General features: G+C 44.3%; 1 protein-coding gene across 1 annotated transcript in view; it reads right to left on the bottom strand.

Moving 5' to 3' along the window:
* SRP72 (signal recognition particle 72) overlaps positions 1-25,874 on the bottom strand; it is a 256,651-nt gene that overhangs the window by 71,773 nt on the left and 159,004 nt on the right. Inside the window, exon 13 of the mRNA XM_029601669.1 lies at positions 176-271. Coding sequence (XP_029457529.1) covers positions 176-271 — 96 coding nt within the window. The remainder of the gene's footprint in view (positions 1-175; positions 272-25,874) is intronic.

Below are 25,874 nucleotides of genomic sequence, written 5' to 3'. Positions count from 1 at the left end.
ATTCTATGCCTGCGTGGCTGCTCCAGCACACAGAGAGGAAGCACTGAGCAACAGAAGAGCATGCAGAAGGGCACTAGTGGGAAGGTTGTACCGCCATCGTGGCACCACCTCAGCTATGGCCCATGCAACCACACCCCTCAAAGGACTGGACCCTGCCAGGAACCCACTGACTTGCCTGTTGTTCTTGGTACCACTGGATAGCTTTTGTGAAGACCTCAATAGCACTGTCAATATCTTCTTCATGACTGTACATGGTCACCAGTGCTGACACCTGCAATGAATGGAAAAAAAAACAAAAAACTTACAAACTGGATGTCTCCTTTGTGCAGAGATTACAGGCATGATGAGCTTCCATGCATGATTCGCTGAAGCACTTACTGTACTTTTTAAAAATATGTGTATATATACATACAGTATATACATATACACACATTTTTATATATACTATATATACACACACACACACACACACCAGTGTTTCTCAACCTTTTCAAACTCAATGCACACCTACATTAACAAACATGTTGTGTGGCACACCAGCCTCCAAAGAGCAGGCAGTGCAGACATGGAGAGGACTCATATGGCTTAAAACTAGAGCTAGGAAAGCACTGAAATTCTAACCAGTCTCTCTTCCAAATTTTGAAACAAAGGGAGGGAGGGAGCAAACATATTTATGAACCAGTCATGATGGACCATCTCCCTCTATATAGAAACACAGAAATAACGGCAGAAAAGGACCAAACAGCCCATCTAGTCTACCCAGCAAGCTTATGGTAACATCTGCCTTGCCATACAGGTCACCCCCATACTTAGTTTCCCAGACCAAAGTCAGGGCCCTTTGTTGGTTACTGTCTGAGTCCAATTCCCCATTACCTCTTGCCGTTGAAGCAGAGAGCAATGTTGGAATTATATCCAAAGTATCAGGCTTATTGCTTAAGGATAGTAACAGCCACATTAGCAAGTTACCCCCATGCTTATTTGTTTTCCCAGACCGTAAAATTCAAGTGAAGGAGAAGGGAGATGTCTGTGTGGTACAGCAGCTGGCTATTAGTTACCTTGGCTGCTATTATTTAGCAACCTTGATTGATCCCATTTCTTACATGCGTAAATCAAAGTGATATACAGTGCTATACCCAACATTCACAGTAAGTCATGTCCAGTGCTCAGTGGACGGTCTCCCTCTCTCATTCAGCCTGGGGATAGAACAGAGGCTGGAAGATCTCAGAGGGAGGGGGAAGGAGAAATGAGTTCTTGCCTGATAATTTCCTTTCCTTGAGTCCAGCCAGACCAATCCAAACACATGGGTTATTGTCAACCAACCAGCAGATGGAGGCAGAGATTAACAAGCTTGCTGAGTTCACATTAAATAGGCTCTTGTGCTGCCTTCAGCCTACCAGTATCCTGAAACACACTAAGAATAACATTCTAAAAATAAACTCTTCCCCCATCAAACCAGGGAATTTCCAAGGAAGAATAACAAACATACCAATAACACCCCACAATTCAGAATAGCCAAAAGTATTTCGCTAAATTCATAACTAGCAATGATGTTGAAATTACAATTATTTCTTTAAATAGTTTTGATGTAATTCCTTCTCCTTTCTCTCTCCCATTGTTTTGCTATTATTTGTAAACCGATGTGATGTGCAAACGAACTTCGGTATAAAAAAAGCTTTAAATAAATAAATAGATTCATCCCTTTACCTTATCCAACGAAGGTTTGATGAAAAACTTTATATATACTTTCTGAAAAGAAATAACCTTAGAATATCACTCATTTGGCAAATAAGAGAGAGCCCTGGATTATTCTAACTGGACTCAAGGAAAGAAAAATATTAGGCAAGAACTAATTTCTCCTTCCTTTTCATCCAGTCAGACCAGTCCAAACACTTGGGATGTACCCAAGCTATACCTCAAGTGAATAGGACACTGCCAATCCTGCTCTCAAGACCTCCAAACCATAGGGGCGGATTTTCAGAGCCCTGCTCGCGTAAATCCGCCCAAAACCGGGCGGATTTACGCGAGCAGGGCCCTGCGCGCCGGGAAGCCTATTTTACATAGGCCTCCCGGCGCGCGCAGAGCCCCGGGACTCGCGTAAGTCCCGGGGTTCTCCGAGGAGGGCGTGTCGGGGGCGGGCCCCGGTCGTCGCGGCGTTTCGGGGGCGTGTCGGCAGCGTTTTGGGGCGGGTACGGGGGCGTGGCCGCACCCTCCGTACCCGCCCCCAGGTCCGCGGCCCGGCGCGCAGGAGGCCCGCTGGCGCGCGGGGATTTACGCCTCCCTCGGGGAGGCGTAAATCCCCCGACAAAGGTAAGGGGGGGGTTTAGACAGGGCCGGGCGGGTGGGTTAGGTAGGGGAAGGGAGGGGAAGGTGAGGGGAGGGCAAAGGAAAGTTCCCTCCGAGGCCTCTCCGATTTCGGAGCGGCCTTGGAGGGAACGGGGGTAGGCTGCGCGGCTCGGCGCGTGCCGGCTATACAAAATCCATAGCCTTGCGCGCACCGATCCAGGATTTTAGCAGATACGCGCGGCTCCGTGCGTATCTACTAAAATCCAGCGTACTTTTGTTTGCGCCTGGAGCGCAAACAAAAGTAGGCTATTCGCGCGCCTTTTAAAATCCACCCCATAGAATGCTTCCTCCCTAGTTTGAACATTGAGACAATAAAATATCACAAAAAAATGCAAGGAAGTCCAGGTCACCACTTTGTAACTCTTCAATGGAGAAACCAACCAAAACCTGACCCAAGATACTGCTTGCATCCAGTTTGCACTTATGACTTCTTTAAATCAACATGCCAATGAAGCTTTCATAGCCATCTCTCTCTTAAAATGACCCCGCATGGAAGACAAAGATGATCTGATCCCCTAAAACCATTCATTATCTTAATTATATAATAGAACACACTGTTTTACAAAGAATGGCACAGCAAATATACTTCTCCAATTAACTCTATGGAAGGAAAACATACTACCCAACTAAGGTGATAAAGCAAATCACCTTTGGATGGCATGCTGAATTTTGTTTTTTTATAATTTAATCTTTATTGTGATTTTCAAAAAATTTTAAAGTAAGACAAAACTTACTAAAGAAAATAGGATACAGCCTTATCAGTAAATACATAAATTATATAAGCATATATATCCAGAATCAATACAGTTGGCCAGAATCCGCTACAAAGAAATACTGAGGAGACAGATTTTAGGAGTTATACTCAGGCAATCCTAATTTTCATGTTACAATTAAGGAACGGCTTAGCATTATTGGTAACACAAATTATGCTAGATCCCACTTAGTGCTCGCTAGGGGAAATTACAGAAATCACCCTAGCGTTTACAAATGATTTGAGTTGCTCTGGATAATAAAAAACAAAACATTCATCTTTTCGTTTTATAATGCATCTACTTGGATACCTCAAAACATAAGAATATCCCAAACTTAACTTGTGATCTGAGAATCAAAAATTCCCTTCTCCTTTGCTGTGTAGCATGAGGAAGGACCGGGAAAATTCTCACCCCAGCTCCATAAAATGGAGTTGAGATATTTTTAAAGAACTTTTTCATCACAATTCCCATATCTTGCACAGTTGCAAAGGTAACTAGAAGAGTTGCTCTATCACACAGTTCTGTTAAGGAATCTTCTAGGTATCCAGTCAAATTCTCCATAATCTCAGCCTGATTTTCAGAACGTGGTATAAGCGCCTGTGGGGGCTTTAAAAAAATTTGCTTAACTATACAGGGTAAACCCTGTTCGTCAAGCTTCAAATTTTCAAGGAAATATTTCTTAAGAGTCACATCCATTGTTTGCCCCTCAATCCTGGGAAAGTTTGTGAATCTAAGGTTGAGCTGTTTGGAATACTTCTCTAGGTTCTCAATTCTACGTGAAGCTGAAGTAACATCTTTGATTAACTTGGTTTGTACATTAGTATTTTTTTCTAATTTAGCTTCCACCATATCTATCCTAGATTCACTTATTTTTTCTTCCATTTTTTCCACCTTAGTGTTGAGGGTTCCAACTTTTGCATTAGTCTCAAATAGAGCCTTACTCAAACCAGCCACTAAGTCCCATAATGAGTCAAGCGTCACAATTGCTGGCTTTGCTGGTATTAAAAAGTGGGTTAACTCACTCACATTTTCAGCCATGCTTTCCTCCACCGTCATCAGCTTTCCCCTTCTCTCACCCTCTCCCTGCTCAGGAGTCGATGTTAAGGCCACCGCCTCCAAACCTCCAACTCCACACACTGCGGTGCCTTCGGGGGATTCAGGTAAGCTGAGAAGCTCTCGCCCGGGTTCCACTCCTGCCGATACAGCCACAGCCCCTTCGGCTGACTGCTCTCCGGCAAACACGGGGGAGCTGGTGGATAACATCATTATTGGGCGACAGGGATCAGGAGGAGTCAGAGACACTTCCCCTAACGGCGAGGGGGCTCCTACCTCCAGCGCCGTAGCGGGGACATTCTCCTCCGAGTCAGTCACCAACACCGGTACAAACGATGTTATCAAGCGCTGACCTGCATTCGGGGGTAGTTCGGAGGGGTAGAACCGGACTTTCCCCTTCCTTTTCGATGGCATATCTCGAGGAAATTTCACTTAAGGTTTCAAGCAGCTTTCTCTTGGCGTGAATGCGCGGCCATCTTGTCTCCCCGGCATGCTGAATTTTAACAAATCTGAACATTTCCTTCGAAAGACCAGGACAGACTACCTGGCAAGACTGAGCTTACAGCTCATAAAATTGCCAGTAGATCGCTACTAAGATCTCAGCCAAAAAAAACAAACCGCAAACTTCTTTAAAGTATTCAAAAGAAGTACCCACCAGAAAGAATATCACCACATTCAAATTCCAAGACAAAACCAGTTTCTTTTACTGGCAGTATAGTGTTTCATTCTTCACAAGGAATGAGAAAATTCCTAGAGACTAAAGGAATATGCTGAATGAAACCTCTGAAAACACACAATTGCCACTTTCAAGAAATTAAGTGCTCAGCCTTTAACATAGTAACATAGTAATAACGACAGAAAAAGACCAAAATAGTCCATCTAGTCTGCCCAGCAAGCTTCCCAAGGCAGTCACTGCTGCTCACCAACCTCCTTGCAAAAAACTACCAAATGGAAGATACAAATTTCCCTCTAGTAAAAACCTTCTTAACAGTGCACCAATCTTCAAAAATTCACCAAATCTTGATATTTACACCAAGGATGTAGAACATTCCTGAAAAGGCAACAAGGTATCCACCATCTCTCGAGAATATCCTTTCTTGCTTAAACAAGACCTCTCAAGGACCAGGTTGCAAGACAAAATTGAAGAGGATCCCTGCAAAACCCATGACCCTGCCTCAGGAGACCTGAGTTCAGAGGAAAAAGGGGGAACTCTCGTCCAACAGCTGGAATAGAAATGCATACCAAGGCCACCTTGATCAAATCAGGCACTACCAGATCTACTAAAGCCCAAAGATCTGCTACAGGAAACTATCAGAGAATATGAAGGAATTGCAAAGTAATTGCCGCTCTGGCTAAGACTGAACTAAGACATCCAGCTTGGATGACTATTCTTCTGCTGTAGAATCTTTCTACTTTTTTTTTTTGTAATTATATGTTTATTGGCGAATAAAAGAACAATTCAATAACAACAAACTGTAAACATTACATCACCACTTTTTGTTATAAGCCCCCCCTATAACCCCCAACCCCCTCCCCCTTCCAGCTTGGGTATCAAAATATGTACTCTAGTCAGTGGAACAAACACTGTGTAGCCTACGCGGCTGATCAGATCAGTCTCGTCAATCCACCGCAGACAATCGCCACTTAAGGTAGGAATCCAGAGTTCGGTAAAACACCTGAAAATTACGTTTTCTGGTTGTTAGCTTGTTCATTGTACAAACAGTGTCCATCCTCCGAAAAGCCCGGAAGTTAGGTGCCTCCGACGACCGCCAGGCACCGGCAATCTCCATACGCATAGCAATGCATGCCTGCAGACCAAACCGCTGTAGCTCCCCCACAGCATCATCCCCCACATGATGTAGCAATGCAAAGTCCATAGAGAGTTCAAAACATTCCCCGAAGATATTATTAATCCATGTTTGCAACTGCTCCCATATGCGTTTAATACATGCCCCTGCCCACCACATATGAATAAAAGTACCAACATCCTTATAACCTCTCCAACATTGATCAGATGCAAGAAGTTTCATCCTGTATAATCTAGCCGGTGTGTAATACCACCTGTAAAGCATCTTATATCCATTTTCCACCATGGCTGAGGATATCGAGGCTTTGCTGAGCTGAATATAAATCTTGGGCCAAGCTTCATTTTCTAGTGTGTAAGGTAGGTCAGCCTCCCAATGCTTGAGAAAGGAAGCCTGGGTGGATAATGAGGCATTAAGAATCTGATAAATCTTTGATATTAATTTGTGTGCGTTGGCGACTGCGGAGCAAAGCTCCTCAATCTGTGATTTCCCTGCTAGCATTATACCAGCAAGACCCAAACTTCTGTAAAAATGAGTCACTTGTTGGTACGACAAGACATCGTTGGGGGTAAGGCCATAGCTACTACACAGGGTGGAGAAAGGGATGAGGGAATCTCCACTCCAAATATGTTCTAAACAAGTCAGCCCATTAATTTTCCAAATGTGAAATGAGCGCCTGGGTAGCCCAGGTAGAAATGTTTTGTTATGGAAGAGATTGGTAAGATGAAAGTAGTGTCTTTTGCCCACTAGTCGCTCTCTCCATCCCTCCCATACCTGCATAGTCGTCCTAGTAGTTGACAACATGCCAGGGCAATCTCTCCACGTTTTACGGGGTTGCCAAGGGATGGCACTTAAAGGCATATCCCCCATCTGGTGTTGTTCTATCAAGGCCCAGTGCTTGGGTTCCTGGATATTATGCCATACCACAAGTGGTCTTAGTTGGGAAGCAACATAGTACCAAGTCAGATTTGGAACTCCTTGTCCTCCCAATAATTTGGAGAGATATAGTACTTGTCGCTTTACCCGCGGGGGCCTGCGCTTCCAGATAAAACTGAAGATTTTGCGCTGCCAGCGCTGCAGAATGTGCGTGTGAATCACAATCGGTATGGTTTGAAACAGGTATAGGAATCTCGGGAGCACATTCATTTTTACTGTGGCTATCCGCCCTAGCCAAGACAATGAAAAGCCATGCCAGATATCCAAATCCCTATATACTCGCTGTACAAGCGGTTGATAGTTTAGCTTGAATAAATCACTGGGGTTATTCGAAAAGTAGACACCTCGATATTTAATCTTATGTTTGGCCCACTTGAAGGGGTGAGCAGACCGCAAAGTGTCGACAGTAGTATTGGAGCAAGTGAGACTGAGTATCTCTGATTTCTCCCAGTTCCTTGTATCATTGTATCATTCTCCCAAACCCTTGTATCATTGTGTTCTGGCGAATATTAATAGCCAGGGGCTCCAGAAAAAGGGCGAAAAGGGCAGGAGATAAGAGGCACCCTTGACGGGTTCCTCTCCCCACTAAGAAAGAGTTGGAGTAGCCCCCATTTATCTTTAAACATGCCTTAGGCGTATCATAAAGTTTGGATAGCCAATTGCAAAATCCCGGTCTGAAGCCAATTTTATCTAGAACACCAAACAAGAACGGCCAGTGGACCATGTCGAATGCCTTTTCGGCATTCATGGAGAGGAATAGTGCTTCATCGCCCCCCCCCCCCCCATCTGAGCCATCCACATCAGGTTCAACAACTTCCGCACATTTATTTATTTATTTTATTTAACTTCTTTTACTATACCGACACTTAAAACCAGGTCTTATCGTGCCGGTTTACATTAAAACATGGGGAAACCAATTAACGTATAAGTAGAAATGAGAAGTTACATTAAAACAGGGAGAGTAAAAACATGGATGTCGGAAGATAGGACAGAATTAAACTATAACAGAAATGGGAGATCAAGAATCAAACAATAAGTTAACAAAATTACAAACTATAAATTAACACAAAACAATAAATTAGTAATACAGAAACGGATTATAATCAGCAGATATATACTTGGTATGTCAGATGGGAGGTGGCGGGGGGAGTGGGGGGAGGGATAAAGGGTGGGTTGAAGGGTGAGAGACAGAGTTGGTTGAAATGGATTCCTTCAACGGTAGGCTTGTGTGAACAGCCAGGTTTTAAGTTTTTTTCTGAAGGTTAAATGGCATTGTTCCTGGCGTAAGTCTTGAGGAAGCGAATTCCAATGTAGCGGACCTGCTGTCGAAAGTGCTCGCTTGTGAATGGAGTTGTGGACTGATGATTTGTTGGGAGGGGCCTTGAGCTTACTTTTGTAGGCAGTTCTTATTGGTCTTGAGGATGTATGTAGTTCCAGGAGGGAAGGTGAGTTGGAGAGTGGATTGTTGGTAGACCGATCTGTGGATGATAGTGAGAGCTTTGAAAAGTATTCTATATTGAATAGGAAGCCAATGTAAGATTTTTAGGATAGGTGTGATGTGGTCCTTGCGCCGTGTGTTTGTAAGGATCCTGGCCGCTGCGTTTTGCAGCATCTGTAGAGGTTTGGTCGAAGAGGCGGGGAGACCGAGTAGAAGAGCGTTGCAATAGTCTATCTTTGAAAACAGTATTGCTTGAAGCACAGAACGGAAATCCTGGAAGTGTAAGAGCGGTCTTAGATGCTTCAGGACCTGTAGTTTGAAGAAACATTCTTTAGTTGTCGCGTTAATGAATTTTTTGAAATTCATTCTAGAGTCAAGGGTGGCCCCAAGGTCTCTGACATGGCTTGCTAGTGGGGTTATTGTGTTATTGGTGAAGGGGTGGTTATCGCTAGGGGAGATAACCAGGAGTTCCGTTTTGGACGTATTTAGGACCAGGTTGAGACTCGAGAGAAGCTGGTTGATGGCTTGTAGGCAGTCGTTCCAGAAATTTAGAGTTGAGGAGATGGGGTCTGAGATGGGGATTATGATTTGCACATCGTCTGCGTATATAAAGTGGGTGAGGTTGAGGCTATTGAGCAGCTGGCATAATGGAAGTAGATATATGTTAAACAGGGTAGGGGAAAGAGAAGAGCCCTGTGGTACTCCTTGTTTTGACGGGATGGGGTGGGATTCTTTGTCGTTTATTTTAACTTTGTAGTGCCTGTTGTTCAGAAAGGATTTAAACCAGAGCAGTGCGGAGCCAGAGATGCCTATTTCCATTAGACGGCTGACGGCTGATGGAAGGCTTGTCCCCTGCAAGCCTCCCTGGAATAAAGCCTGCCTGGTCTTGGTGAATAAGCTGTGTAATATATTTATTAAGATGTCCCGCCAATAATTTGGCCAGTATCTTCAAATCCAGGTTTATCAATGAAATGGGCCTATACGACCCACAAAGTGTTGGGTCCCGTCCCGGCTTCGGTAAGATGGTAATGCCTGCCATATTAGCATTCCCTGATAGCCGTCCCTCCGCTCTCAAGGAATTATAAACTTTTTGGAGGTGTGCTACTATGTATGGGCCAAATTGCTTATAAAAATGAGCCATAAGCCCATCAGGCCCCGGGGACTTTCCCACCTTCAAAATTTTAATAATATACAGTATCTCCGGTGAGGTAACCTCAGCCTCCAGCTCCAATCTTGCCTCATCGCTCAAGGTGGGGACAATAAGGCTATCTAAGTAAGTATTGACATTAAGTTGAGATATAGTACTATTGGAGCTATAGAGATCAGTATAAAATTCAAGAAATCTATTTCGGATATCTGTATTATTGGTAAGTATTGAATCTCCATTCCCCTTAATTTTGGCGATGCTGTTTTGATATTGAACCTTTTTTAATTTATGGGCTAGTATTTTCCCAGCCCTATTGCCCCCTTCGAAATAGACCTGTTTGGTTAACTGCATACAGTGCGCCATTTTAGAGGATTCCAGCCTTAATAGATCTTCCCTCGCCCGTGTTAGTTGAAGTAACGTCTGTGGATTCCCTGTTGCCTGATGCTTTCGGGCTAGGATGGCAATAGAGTCTCGTAGGTCCCGTGCCTCCCTGTTATTCCTTTTTTTAATATAGGCTCCCCTAGAAATAAGAATCCCCCACAAGTAGGCCTTAAAAGCCTCCCACACCATTGGAGGTGCCACCTCTCCTGTGTCGTTTCTAGAAAAGAAATCCTGAATCTGGGAAATTAATTGCTTGTTGAAATCTTTATCTGTTAATAGGGACTCATTTAGTCTCCAAAAACGCAGGCCAGCATCATAGCTATCGAGCTGAACATCTAAACAAATAAAAGCATGGTCTGACCAAGCCAATGGTACTATATCAGCCTCTGTTATCTGATTAAAAAGGCCTTTGTCTGACAAAAAATAGTCGATCCGGGAATAAGATTTATGAACCGCTGAGTAGTAAGTGTATGACCTGGTATGGGGAAACTTCACCCTCCACACATCCTGAAGTTGCCAAGTATTGACCAAACCCTTAAGTTTACGCCTGTGCACTGCTGGTGCCGTTACATACCCCTTAGAGGCATCCAGCTGAGGAGACCTGACTAGGTTAAAGTCACCCCCTAGTAATAACTGCCTGGTGCTGTGTGTTAATATTAAATTGGATATTTGATCGTAAAACACCCCCTGGTCTTTATTAGGGGCATACACATTCAAAAGCGTATACTCCTTACCATCTATAAGAATCCCCAAGAGCAGATATCTGCACCAGGGTCTTTAATACATTTCGTACATTCATAGATAAACTGTGAGGAGAGTAGGATTCCCACTCCCGTATACCTAGCACCCTTAGCACATGGAGCGTATCTTTCTACATTTTTATTCCTTTAGGATGCCATTAGATCCAAACTGGCTCCCCTCATCGCACCATTTCCCCACTTTACAATATCATTGGATTTTTCTACTACATGCATCTCATCAGGAGTGATTTACATACAGTGCCCATGTAATAAATTTTATGTGGGAAAAACGAAAAGAATGGTAAAAACCAAGATGAAAGAACACCAATCCAGTCTGGGCATCTCCGAACAACTGCGCCATTGGTCTCACACTGTGATGTATTTACTCACAGTTTTGCGAACCTTCAATTTGGTGTTATTGGTCAGACAGCTCCTGACTGACGAGGTGACAATTTAGAGTTGAAGTTATTACATTTGGAACAGTATTGGATACATAGACTGAGGACTGTTAAACCAGGGGGCTTTAACTCCAGAATTGATTTAAGTGTATTTCTCGGCTAAGTTATGGCGTTATTATGCAGTAAGATATGATCAGTTTGTCATTTCAGGATAGGGGCTTGCTAACGTAGATTGATATCATGTAATCACGTCAAAAGTTCTGTATGAACAGCACATAGAAGACAACACTTTCCCCTGAGGTTCTCCATGTTGAAAGCTGCAAGACATTTTGTCCAAATAGTAGTGACCGAGCATAAGATAAGCACTTTTAAATTGTTTTACGGCAAATACATTTATTTTATATATTTCCAGACAACAGTCAAATTGTCCTTTATTGAACTGGATCGTTTGGTTTAGCCACTGAGGAAGTACTATATTGAGAAACACTGGCCCTGTTGGGTGTTATATATGGATCAGAAACCATTTGTCTAAAAAACATTTGTAATTGAATAAACAAAATATCTTAAAGGAAAAAAAAAAAGTTTCTTTTGCTCACAAGGTGAATGAACAAGTTGACTGGGTGGCCCATACACTGAAGGGCACATTGACAGGCTGATACCTTATTATACCTTTTATTTTGAATTATTTTTGTTTCCCTCCTTTTGAGTTAGACTGTCAAAGACCAGACTGATAGATTTTGAAGAACCAGTACCAGATGGAGCAACATCAATTGAATTGCTCCTGCTTAACAAGCAGATTGGTCACCTGGCCTCTACTGCTGACCAAGTTTCCTTAAAAAACAAAAAAAAACCAAACCAACCAAAACCACCAGCTTGTCAATGTGCTCCCCAACCTATGAGTTTCATATCTGTCATCACTACCACTTAAGAAGGTGGCTCCAGATCTCTCCCCCCCCCAAACAGATCACCAACAAACCTATTCATGCATGATCTGGGACAGAGAACCCCATGACAGTTTTGTGACTAAAGGTTCTCACTTGGAAGACAAGGTCTCTGCAAGAGCCTCATGAAAGCCCTTGCCTACTGAACCAGCTCCAAGGATGCCAGCATTGACCTTAACATCTGAAGATATTCCACATGAAGGATCTCCTGATGCACCTCAAGTAATCTGCTTGCAGCCTTTGAGTCCTCTGTACTGTCAACACTTGGCCCCAATTAATGTTGAAATGAACCTCTAGATCAGTGGTTCTCAAATTTTTTTCAGCCGGGACACACAATGGTTCTCACATGCATGACACACTGAACATATGACTGTCACGGGGCTATATGTAAACATGTACTCTGCATCCACGGGAACCCCCTCGTCCCCCAACAATGGGTCAGAGCAGAACTAGGTCATTACCTATATAACTCACCATACAAAAAAGATATTCTGGTGACATCTCAATAAAAGCAAAACAAATTCCCTTCCTTATGAAACAAATAGCCTTCCTTATGAAAGACAGTAATTTACCACTAATGCATATCCTATTGAAAAAACACAACAAATAAGATTGATACAAATGCCTACTTGCTAGTAAAATACCTCACCTTGGTCACACAACCAGAACTGACCTTCACCAAGTTCAGAAAAACCATTAAATTATAAATATGGAGACAGAAATTGGAATGGGAAACTAAAAAAGCCACTCTGCATGCAATGCAAACCTGGAGAAATGGAAACAAATATAGCACCTAACATAGTCCCAGGATCTGCAATAATGCACACAAACTAGTCTGCACAAAGTTACACCTGCATTATGGAACACACTCAAACAGTAACAACCCTATCTATGAAAAGGCAACACTACAAATATTAAACCAGACCCTAAACACCAATATACTTCCTATTAGGAAAACAGAATAAGCTAAGCTGCTATAGACTCCCACGCAGAAATAATTGGAAAACTATACTAATAAATGTTTCAAAACAGCTGATGAACAGAATAAACATCCAACAATTTAAAACTCATAAACATTATTAAAAATTGTCCAAAGACCAATTAAATATTTCAAAACAAACATTACATAATACCTAATTAAAATGGCAGGCAGTCAAGAAAAATAAACTTAAAAGGCTGCCTTTACTTACCCTCTCCAGCAACTCTCCTACTTTTTTCCCTTGCAGGCCAAACGCACACACCAGAAGCAGCAGCAGCTGCTGCTGAAGCTCTGTCCTCATGATCCTCTTCTTAGAGCCCACAACCAGTCACTCACTTACACACACCCCAATTAGACCCCATGACCAGTCTTGGTCTCTCTCACACACACAGCAGTCATCTTCCTGACCAGTCTCTCTCAATCACACACATGCTCTCTCTTATAGACAAGCTCAAAATCACCCACAAATGCTCTTGCACCCATTCACACCCACACCCATCAGCACTCACCCAGACTCCCATTCACACCCAGGCTCCCATTCTCACATGCATACACTGGGCCTCACCACCAAACCTCTTCTTCCTTCGCTGCAGGGATGGACTCCAGTTCCGCCACCGCCTTACTCCAGCGGGCCTTCTTTTTCGTCACCACAGATATGGGCTCCCGTGGCGGCCTTGCTTGTTCGGGGTCAGGCTTCCTATTCGCGGCCACAGGGATGAGCTCCCATGGCAGTCTTGCTTTGACATTGCCACTCCTCCCAGCCCCTCCCACCCCCGGCCTCACCGGCCAACCAGAGGCTTCCTCCCTTCTTCCTACACCCACTGGCAGAAAGAATGGAGGTGGCTTCCCATTAGCCCACGGGGGCAGGGAACGGAGAATCACAACCAAGGCAGTGAGACACTGGAAACCGCAACACACCAGTTGAGAATCGCTGCTCTAGATCAAGTAAACTTTATTGGTAGGTAACTCTTTCTCCTGGGCTGACTTTGACCTGACTAATCAATTGTCCAGATAAGGATGAACCAACAGACCTTCTTAATGTAAGAGTTCTAGGGGAAGTGATCAACTAAAAAAAAAAAAAAAAAAAAAAGGACATGAAACTGAAAACAACCTCTCAGAACCGAGAAACTGAGAAACTTCTGAAGGTCCTCTCAGAAGGGAATATGCTAACATGCTTCCATCAAACCCATAAAAAAAATGTGTCTTGTCTCACCAGTAAAAGAGCTTGAACTGGACCTGAACAAGAAGCATGCTAGAGTAACAGGCAAGAGTTTAGTCTCTGAGCCACTTAGTGGCTCTACTATAATAGATCTAGAAGTCTCCATAACTGATATGGAGGCCCCCATTTTGAAGTGAGGAACCCTCAAAACTTCATTGAATTGTGTAAAATCCAAAATAGGACGAAAAGTTCCTTTTATTTTTCTTCAAAACTACTTAGATGGAACAACATAGATCCCACTGTACCAGGGGTGTATACCTCTGGTGTGTTTACCATCCTAGACCGGATGGTATACACCCCAGAGTTCTGAAGGAACTAAAAAATGAAATTTCAGACCTATTAGTAAAAATTTTTAACCTATCATTAAAATCATCCATTGTACCTGAAGACTGGAGTATAGCTAATGTAACCCCCATATTTAAAAAGGGCTCCAGGGGAGATCCGGGAAATTATAGAGTGGTTAGCCTGACTTTAGTGCCAGGAAAAATAGTGGAAAGTGTTCTAAACATCAAAATCACAGAACATATAGAAAGACATGATTTAATGGAACAAAGTCAGCATGGCTTTACCCAAGGCAAGTCTTGCCTCACAAATCTGCTTCACTTTTTTGAAGGAGGTAATAAACATGTAGATAAAGGTGAACCAGTAGATGTAGTGTACTTGGATTTTCAGAAGGCATTTGACAAAGTTCCTCATGAGAGGCTTCTAGGAAAAGTAAAAAGTCATGGGATAGGTGACAATGTCCTTTCGTGGATTACAAACTGGCTAAAAGACAGGAAACAGAGAGCAGGATTAAATGGACAATTTTCTCAGTGGAAGGGAGTGGGCAGTGGAGTGCCTCAGGGATCTGTTCTGGGACCCTTACTATTCAATCAACCTAATAAACGAAGGTTGACCGACGTGCCGCAAATGCGCAGTAGAGAGCAGCTCTACTGCGCATGCGCGGGCAAGCACGTCGGTCTCAGCGAGCGTCAGCTGAATTTACTAACATGGCGGCGGCAGCGTCGAGCAGCGGCTGCGGTGGCAACAAGGAGCACGACGGTGGCATCGGGCGGCGGTGGCGTTGTTGAGCGGCAGCGGCGGCGAGGAGCGGCCGCGGCAGCAACGAGGAGGAGCGGCAGCGGCGGCAACGGCCAGTAGCAAGGGAGGAGCGAAGGAGGAGCGAGTGAGAGGGAGGGAGGAGAGAGAGGGAGGGACTGAGAGGGAGGGACTGAGTGAGAGGGAGGGAGGAGAGAGAGAGACCGAGGGAGGGACTGAGTGAGAGGGAGGGAGGAGAGAGAGAGACTGAGTGAGGGAGGGAGGAGAGAGAGGGAGGGACTGAGTGAGAGGGAGGGAGGAGAGAGAGAGGTAGGGACTGAGTGGGGAGGGGGGCATGAGAGGGAGGGGTGAGGGAGTGAGAGAGAGGGAGGGGGCATGAGAGGGAGTAGGAGGGGAGAGGGTGTGAGAGGAACTGAGGGAGGAAGGGACTGAGTGTGTGGGAGGGAAGGGGGTGGGGAAGAGTGAGGGGAGAGAGAGAATGAAGGGGAGGTGAGAGACAGAGGGATGTGAGTAAGTGGAAGGGTAAGAAGTTGTGGAGCAGAGAAAAAGGGAGTGGAGGAGGGCTGAGGGAGAGGGGATGGGATTGAGAGAGGGTGGGGAGTGACTGAGGGAAGGGGAGAGAGGTGGGAGTGACTGAGGGAAGGGGAGGGAGGTGAGAGTGAGGGGAAGGAGGCAGTGGGAGACAGAGGGTGAGTAAGACTGAGTGGAGGGAAGGGGTGAGTGAACGAGGGGAAGGGGGAGTGAGGGAGAAAAAGTGTAGAAGGGTGCTGTGTTCGAAAATGGACTGAAAAAAAAATTTAATGTAGCCAGTTTTAACGGGCTTAACGGCTTGAATATTTATAAATGATCTGGAAAGAAATACGACGAGTGATGTAATCAAATTTGCAGATGATACAAAATTGTTCAGAGTAGTTAAATCACAAGCAGATTGTGATAAATTGCAGGAAGACCTTGTGAGGCTGGAAAATTGGACATCTAAATGGCAGATGAAATTTAATGTGGACAAGTGCAAGGTGATGCATATAGGGAAAAATAACCCATGCTATAGTTACACAATGTTAGGTTCCATATTAGGTGCTACTACCCAAGAAAGAGATCTAGGCGTCATAGTGGATAACATTGAAATCATCGGTTCAGTGTGCTGCGGCAGTCAAAAAAGCAAACAGAATGTTGGGAATTATTAGGAAGGGAATGGTGAATAAAACGGAAAATGTCATAATGCCTCTGTATCGCTCCATGGTGAGACCGCACCTTGAATATTGTGTACAATTCTGGTCACCGCATCTCAAAAAAGATATAATTGCGATGGAGAAGGTACAGAGAAGGGCTACCAAAATGATAAGGGGAATGGAACAACTTCCCTACGAGGAAAGACTAAAGAGGTTAGGACTTTTCAGCTTGGAGAAGAGATGGCTGAGGGGGGATATGATAGAGGTATTTAAAATCATGAGAGGTCTAGAACGGGTAGATGTGAATCTTTTTTTACTCTTTCGGATAATAGAAAGACTAGCATGTCTTTCGGATAATATGAAGCTAGCATGTGGCACATTTAAAACTAATCCGAGAAAGTTCTTTTTCACTCAACGCATAATTAAACTCTGGAATTTGTTGCCAGAGGATGTGGTTAGTGCAGTTAGTATAGCGGTGTTTAAAAAAGGATTGGATAAGTTCTTGGACGAGAAGTCCATTACCTGCTATTAATTAAGTTGACTTAGATAATAACCACCGCTATTACTACCAATGGTAACATGGAATAGACAATTTTTGGGTACTTGCCAAGTTCTTATGGCCTGGATTGGACACTGTTGGAAACAGGATGCTGGGCTTGATGGACCCTTGGTCTGACTCAGTATGGCATGTTCCTATGTTCTTAAAACCACTACTCCAATGACTAGCAGACTGAGACAACCCAAACGCCTCTTGTATCAGAGAGGAAAGACAAGGAGAAACCATAAAAGCATCTGAATTTGGTCAGGCAAACTCTAACATGTGGCCGCTCCGAATGACTTATAAGACCCCAAGACAGTCGTAATCTGCGCCGATTGATCTGGATACACTGCTCCCTAGACTGGCATTGGTGGTATCACCCAGTCGAAAACCTCTAATTCCACACCACACTCCAGACTGGCATAAATAAGCCACCACAAAAGACTGTCCCTGCCTCCCCCCTAGAGAGGAAGAGAAAGATGAAACTCCTCCAATAAGGGATTCCACCAAATGAGAAGAACCCTCTGAAGAGACCACATATGTGTGAACACCTAAGGCACCAGCTTCATAGAGCCCAGGACTTGCAAATAGTCCTAGATCTTTGGGATAGAAAGCTTCAACAGGTGTTGAAAATGACCCTGCAATTTCAGCATCCTCTCTTTTGTGAGAAACACTCTCCCCTCCAGCATGTCACATTGAACCCTCAGGTACTCCAGGGTCTGAGAGGGAACTAGATGACTCTTCGCTAGATTTACACCCAAATCAGAGACTTCACCCATAGCAGCATCTTTTGTACCAACTGCCGACAGAGGTCCTCTGACTTCACCCGAATGAGCCAGTTGTCTAGATATGGATGTGCCAGCACATCTTCCCATCATAAGGCTGCCGCCACCACCAACTTGGTGAACGTACAAAGAGCCGTTGCCAGACCAAACGGAAGGGCCCAAAACCGAAAATGCTCCCCTAGGATCATGAACCTCAGAAACCACTTGTGTTCTGGCCTGATGGCTATATGCAGATAAACCTCTATTAAATTCAGAGATGCTAAAATCTCTTCTTTAAGTACTGCCTTTATGACTGATCTCAGGGTCTCCAAATGGAAACAAGGAGACTAGAGGGCTGCATTCAACTTTCTTCAAATCCAAAATTGAGCAAAATGTTCCCTTCTTTCTCGATGCCACAAAATAAATGGAGTACCTTTCTGTTGCTTGTTCCTCTCGAGGAACCAACACAATTGCTCCCAGATGCCACAAACAGTCCACCATCCTTCAAAAACCTACCCACTTGTCGTGAGGAGCGCAAGGGAAAATGATGCAAGTGTCTCATATCAGACAAGCAAATTCTAACATGGAGCCATCTTTTATCACACTTAGGACCCACTGGTCCATGGTAATTTTGGTCCACTCCTCGTCAAGAGCGCCAAGCACCCTCCAATGGCCAGAACCAAAGAATGGACTGTCCTCACTTTATTTGCACCTCCTGCACTCGTACCAGGCTTGTTTCAGGACGGCTTCTAACGACCCCGAAAGGACTGACCCCAGGGACTGAGCTCTCGCTGTGGTTTGCCTCCGAAGCCCCGAAGAATCTTTAGTTTGGATGAAATCTTTTGTCTTGAAACCGTGGCTGGGCAGGAAAAAATACTCTGCCCTTTGGCTTGTGTTCTGGTAACCTATGCACTTTGGACTCTCCTAGATGCTTCATTATCTGCTCCAAGTTCTCTCTGAACAAGAGCACCCAGTTGAGATTGGACCAAACATCCACTGACCAGTTCCATAACCACAGTAGCCTTCTGGCAGACACCACAGTCTTTCAGTAAAGCTCCTTTCAGCGGTTCAAAGGAAGCAAAGCAGAGTCCAAAACTTCCAAACACCAAATTAAGGTCCCACTGAGGAACCAAAGGTCAGAACACAAGACAGTTTTTTGTTTAACTCCTCGTAGGAAAAGAACTACATCTGAGTGAGCCGCTAGTGAAATGAACTGAAGTTTACCCCATAACAAGAGATAGCCGCTACTTGAACCTTCAGCGAATTTAGGGCCAAATTCTATTCCAGGCCAACCTGAAGAATAACAGCATGCCAGGGAGAGATTGACCAATCTCCATAAAATGCCACAAATATGCACCAAAACTGGATGGATGCCAAAGATGTGGAAGGCGCCTGAGCCTTCAATAATGTGGAAATAAAGGACGAATAGCCCTTCCTTATCAGTCTTGACCTTTCAAGAGCCAAGCCATAAAACAAAATGGAGCCAGATCCTCCCATAACAATTGGCCACTGGACCAGCTCCTAGGCTTCTGGGAGATGGAGAGGAAGACTGACTCACAGCCTCATCAGATCCATGGACCACACTCTTAGAGCCCAATCCATCACTACAAGGACCACTCAATTGTTCCCAGACTCAATCCTGCAGAGGACACAGCCAGAGGCCATGGAGGAAAGATATGCAGAAGACTCTCCTAAAGCCTAGACTGGGTGAGAACATATATCTTTTCAGCACCAAACTTCCTGCGATGACTGAAAGACCAAGGAACCTTTGAGTTCTTGCAAGTAACCATCAAATCCATGTATGGCAAAGCCCACCTGAGGACCACCTGATGAAAGGCGCCCACTCACAGGATCTAATAGGAAGTCAGCCTGAATATTTTCCTGGCCTACGATATGCGACGCCAACAAAAACTCTAAATTATGCTCTACCCGAGGGAATAAAAGGTCCATCTCCCTTGAGACTCTTCAACTCCTGGTCTCCTCTTGCCTGTTCACGTCTGCCATCACTATCACATTGTAGGAAACACACTGACCACATTCTCTTTGAGAAGCAGGAGAAAGTGGCAGAGGACAAGTGTACAGCCCTGGTCTCAAGTTTACCGATGTACCAGCATGCCTCAAAAGGAGACCACGGCCCTGGAACACCTGGTCCAGATAATGAGCCCACCAACTGGACAGGCTAGCATCTGTGGTGACCAAAATTCAAGTAGGTGTCTGTAACATGACCCCAAACAACAAGTTTTGAGGGGTCATCCACCACTGCAGACTGTCAACTCATCAACTTCGTCAGAGGGAGGAGCACATTATAGTCCTGGGAGTGAAGTGACCACAGGGAGAGGAGAGCCTCTTGCAGAGGTTTCATATGAACCCTGGCCCAAGGAACATCTATGGCCACTGCGGATAATCCCAGGCCTTAGGGAACTGGAATGCTTGGAATCTCTGGCCTTGGCTGAGTAATTTGTCCATTCTCTCGGAGGTCAAAGAAATCCAGCCTAACTTGGTATTGAAGTATGCTCCCCAAATCTCCAAGAACTTGGAACTAGAGAGATTGCTCTTTGCAAAATTGACCACCCAGCCCAAGTTTTCTAACACTTGCACCACTCTGTTAGTCACTTGAATCCCCTCCTGATGAGACTTTGCCCTGATCAACCAATCGTCTAGATTTGGATGTATCGAAATCCTCTCTTAATGCAGCGAGGTCGCAACTATCATTACCCTTGGTGAACGTCCAAAGAGCAGTTGCCAGACTGAAGAGGAACACCCTGAACTGAAAATGTTCCTGCAGGATACAAAAACAGAGAAACCGCTGAAGTTCTTGTCTGATTGGGAAATGCACATACACTTCTGACAAGTCCAAAAATACCAAGAATGTGTGCTGTCTCACCGCCATCAGCACTGTCTGGATGGTTTCCATTCGGAAATGACAGATTTTGACAATGTTTATGATTCTCTTGAGAATGAGAATTGGCCTGTAAGACCCGTATTTCTGGAGTACCATGAAATAAATGAAAAACCTAAGACCTCATTCCTCCAATCACCCACAACAGCTGAAGCCAAAGAAGGGTTTCGCGCACCACCCTTTGCTGACGGCCAAGGAATGGGGGAAACCATAAATATATCAAAAATGGGTGCATGCAACTCTAAAGTGTAACCACAGTTAATCATCTCTAACATCCACTGATCTGATGTTATTTGGGCCCATGCCTGGTAAAATTGATGTAAGAGACCAGAGAGGTGTGTGAAGAGAGGTGCCTCACTGAGAAGAGCAACCAGCTCCTGATGCAAGGGTGGAATTGGACATCTGTTTCTGGAAGGCCCAAATGGACATTTCCCTTAGAAGTCTGAGAACTCTCAAATGAAAAGGAGGAGGAGGCCTGCCTCCCTGGCCTATAGCACCAAGCAACTCGAAACTGACCTTGATTCCTACTGGACCAGAAGTAGGACCAAAGCTTATCCTCAGAAGCCTCTGGGAATCTGGGTACCACAGGTTCTTCAATACTTCCAGATGCTCCGTGAAAAGAAGCTTACCCTTAAAGGGGAGCTTTTCTAGCCAAGATAGTGACCAGGATTCCACTTACCTGTTACAAGGCCAAAGTGAACTCCTAGCTGCTACAGCGGAAGCGACAGTTCTGGATGAAATGCGGAGATCATAGAAAGCATTCACCAAAAAAACCTGCTTCATGTTCCTTTTTGGCAGTCTCTTCACTCTCTGGGAACTGCTGAATCCAATGTAAAAGTGCACATATCACCATACCACAATTGATGGAAATGAATAGCCAGGGCCGAGGCAGAGATAAGATGCTTCAAAGGCAGTTCTATCCTACAATCCTGCAGATCTCGATAACAGTGCTGCCCTCAACCAGAATTGTAGTCTCTCTCATGTTTGCCGTGACCAGAGCATCTAGCTTTGGTAACAAACAAATGCTGCATCATGTCTTGAAAAAGAGGATACAACTTGAATAGGTTCTTGACCCCCTTGAAAATACTCTCAGGAGACTCCCACTCCACCAAAACCATCTCTTTAACCCTCACATAGAGAAAAAAAAACCCTGGAGGACTTTCTGACCCCCTTAATAATAGAGTACATGTGGGAGGTTCCTCTGCTGTAGGATCTGAAAGCCACAGACATGACACAACCTGATCAATCAGGGACACAATTTCCTCTCTGCCAAAGGGCCAAATCATGGCCTCATCCTCTTTATCCCAGGAAATCTCACCCTGTTCCGCTAAGGCCCCATTACTGGAGACTGGATGATCATCAGGGTCTCCCAGAGGGGACTTGGCCCCAGGAGAAAATGGTTCAGTTCTCTCCTTGGCCCTTTTGTAGGGAATCAAGCCCCAAATGACCAGAAGGACCCCCCCACCCAAAGAGGCCTTGCACTTTGCACCAGTCCCCTGAATGGTACACAGAATGCCTGATGCAAAACATGAAAAAACTGTGAAAAACTCTCCCTGTGCCTCAGATTGACTTAAATCAGGCTTGCCAACAGCCTTGTCCCCTAAGGTAAGAATGAGAGGATCCCCAAATCTTCACCTCCAAATTTCCACTTGGCTGCATTAAGCTGAGCCAAAATTGCCACCATGCCCGCTAAACCGGCACAGAGGCAGCCTCAGGATCCTACCGCAAGCCACTGAAGAGACCATTTCCAGTTGTGGGGATGCACAATGACAACTGCGGGAACCTGATAGCACTTCCCCATCACCTCCCCAGTCCACACACAAGCTGAACACAATAGCCCTGAGGAGGAAGTCAACTGCCTGTTCACATATGTGCCACAATGGTGACTCCTGTCATCCTCCTTTATTCTCCACCAATAGACTGCAGCTGTGTAGAGGTACTGCTTCCCAAGGCTCCTAGAGGAAGTAAAGCTTGCCCCACAGAAGGCCCTGGCTCTTCCCCGAGGTTCCTATGAGCTGGCCTGTGCAACAATGCTGCACAGTAAACGGCTTGCTGCAATTACTGTCTCTTAAAAAGACAAGCAGGAAAAGGACAGACCCGGGAAAGGGGGAGGCGCAAAAGAGGAAGGACAAGCCGCTCCACAACTCTAGCAAGGAGATCAGAAAGAAAAAACAAACTTGACTTTTTAAATCAAGGAGAAGCCCCTCACCACCCAACCCCAAACTCTACCTAATCTCCTCTGGGAGATGGAGCTAACAGCCAATGCAATAATCTGTGCATTAAGAAACTATATTTCAGCATACAGTTTTAACGCACAGATTTGTTTTTTAAACTCACAAGACAGTAAGCTAATGCTATCCTAATACATCAGGAGTTAAAAAAAATTGTGTATGGACTAGAAATTGTGTGTTCCGCAAAGGGGGAACACACATTTTAACATAGGAAGCAGGGCTGTCCCTTGAAACGTATCACTAGAGAGAGTATTTATCCAGCTAAATGGCAGTGGTTAACTGTAACCAGATAAGTCTGTACATTTTGTGAGCATAAAACTCCTGGATGCATTGGCAGTAAGGTTTATGCTCACAAAATGTGCATTTAAGTGCAGGTAAAGCTGTGTGTTTGGCTGAATGCTCCTTTCTCTATCAGGCTGCATGTGGGCTCGCACTGCTGGGTCAGTGGCCTGGCCCTGCACTAGGTCAAAATTGCCTTGGAAGTTCTGTTGCACCACCATAAAAACATGTCATACCGGGTCAGACCAAGAGTCCATCAAGCCCAGCATCCTGTTTCCAACAGTGGCCAATCCAGGCCATAAGAACCTGGCAAGTACCCAAAAACTAAGTCTATTCCATGTTACAGTTGCTAGTAATAGCGGTGGTTATTATCTAAGTCAACTTAATTAATAGCAGATAATGGACTTCTCCTCCAAGAACTTATCCAATCCTTTTTTAAACACAGCTATACTAACTGCACTACCATCAAGTACCATCTGCTAGAGAAAGAGTATACTGGAGTTTCCCTGTGCAGTAGCTGTGGCAATGTCACAGAAAAAGTGTGTGTGATCTGCCTCCATCTGCTGATAGGGGGACATAACCCACCTATTTGGACCGGGCTGGACTAGAGTAGCATGATGAAATGGAATTAAAAATAGATACTTTTACATCAGTAACAAGACAAAGATGACTACAAGTACCATAATTTTCCATTTTTTTCCTCTGGTATTTCTTCTTTTATCACTTTAATAATGCTTGACTCAGTTACTGATAAATCTCTTGTTCAGAAAGCAGATTAGTGGACAACTTAGCCACATAACTTTTCCCATATAGTCAATAGGATAAACCTACACTTGAATATACTTGCCTAAAGTAAAACCTGACCTGCTATATTCAAATATAGTCAGGTTTTTAAGTTATCCAGCCTTGTTTGGTTGGATAATTCTCTACTTAACCAGATATCTTCAAAGATATCTGGTTAAGTAGCACAATAAAAATAAGAGTCATTTGTGGGCCAGCGGCTCAATGTCCACCCCAATCTCATTATGTTCAAATTGGCCCCAAGAGGCTGAGCCATGCCAACACCCCCCAAACCCCTCTCCGATATAGTAAAATTTTTCAGGGCAAGGGGTGAGGGAGGTCTTAGATCACCCCAACCTCCTCCTTCCCCAATTGGTAATTTTTTAAATCCAAGGCTCCCTGCCGGTCACCCTCCCCACCCACCACAGACCACCAGAAAACCTGCTGGGAGCAAGATAATTTCTTACCTGCCCCCGGCAAGACCAGCGATAAAAGTTTATGTTTACACTCTAAGCCACATAGATCAACAATGTTGGATTCTGCGGATCATAAATGTAAAATAAATAGATAAATAAATAATCTGGGATTGCTGGGAGGGTTATCCAGCCACACAAAGCCAGATAACTTAGCCAGTCACAACTGATAATCAGCTAAGATAGCCGAATAACTTTAACCTGCCCTGGAACACCTCCTATTTTATATAGCTAAATTATAGCTGGATAAGTCTTATCCATTATAATTAGTCAGATAAGTGGCTGAATTTTTCAAAAAACTTGCCATTTAGAGGAATAACTTGAGTTATCTGTCTAAATGGTTTGAATATTGACCTCTCAGGGAAATTATAGTAATCTGATCCACTGGATGATGTAAAGAACTATAGAAGTATTTATTCGTGGCATGACATAAAAAAATCTGTTCCTATCACTTAGAAAAGCATGGAGAGGAACCTCATATTACATAATTTCCTTGTGGGTATCTGTAGGCATCCACTTCCAAAATATAGGGACAGTAACTTTCAAAACTCTGCGCAGACACATGTGCGCACAATTTTATATCAGCACACGCATGTGCACGTGAATTCCGTCTAGATTGCGTAAGGGGGAGATTTTAGTAGTACGAGCGGCGACGCAATAGGCCCCTTTCCCAGTTCCCTCCCAGTTAGGCCCTGTAAAGTAGCGAACTTCCTAAACCCCCTACCTAACCTGCCTCCCTTTTACTCTACTCGCCCTGACCCCTAAAACCCCACTGACTACCCTAGATTTGTTTTCATACTTACCCGCAATCTATAGCAGCAGCAGGTTACGCATCCCTCTGATCCCGGTGCATGCTTGTGCGCTGATGACCCTGTCCCGCCCATGCCCTGCCCAGACCCCACCCACCTCTTTTAAAAACAATCCTTCACATTGCGCATACCAGGAGATGTGTGTGGCTGCGAGCCTATGCGTGATACTTGCGCATTCCAGCCACGTACGTATCTCCTGGAATCGCTGCGCATAGGGCTTTTAAAATTAGCTCTTAAGCTTATCCCAATTTATTTACTGCACCCAAGCAATTATAGCTTCCAATGTTTTCTCTGGTTCTGTAGGACATTCATATTTGCCTTACCTCCAAATGTTATGGGAGGCTGGGGTTGTTGGAAACCCTCTTATCTCTATCTCAGTTCTTAATTTTTTCCCTCAATGACAGCATAAGAAAGTTATACAAATGCCCAGAGACCTTAAACAAAAATAGGTAAATATTTATATATTTTTTTGTTTTGCAGTTTGTGAGGCTTCTTTTAAAAAGGAACCATCAACCAAAACATAAGACATTCTCAATATTCACTGGATAGAAAATGCCTTTGAGCCTTTTTCCTAAATATTTAATCAGGCACATTATGTTTGAAAACCTTTATTGAATTGTGCCTTAAATTAAGGGCTCTTGAATGTTCCAGTAGCCATAGGATGAAACATGGATGTCTGATGAAAAACAAAAAATGGCCATGTGACGTTAATGGCCTTTGCTTGTAAGGGAAAACATGCTGTTGCTCATCCAGAACCGTATC

The sequence above is a fragment of the Rhinatrema bivittatum genome, chromosome 1 (assembly GCF_901001135.1).
Source record: "Rhinatrema bivittatum chromosome 1, aRhiBiv1.1, whole genome shotgun sequence".
NCBI classification, from domain to species: Eukaryota; Metazoa; Chordata; class Amphibia; order Gymnophiona; family Rhinatrematidae; genus Rhinatrema; species Rhinatrema bivittatum.
This window is presented reverse-complemented; position numbering and strand designations above follow the sequence as displayed.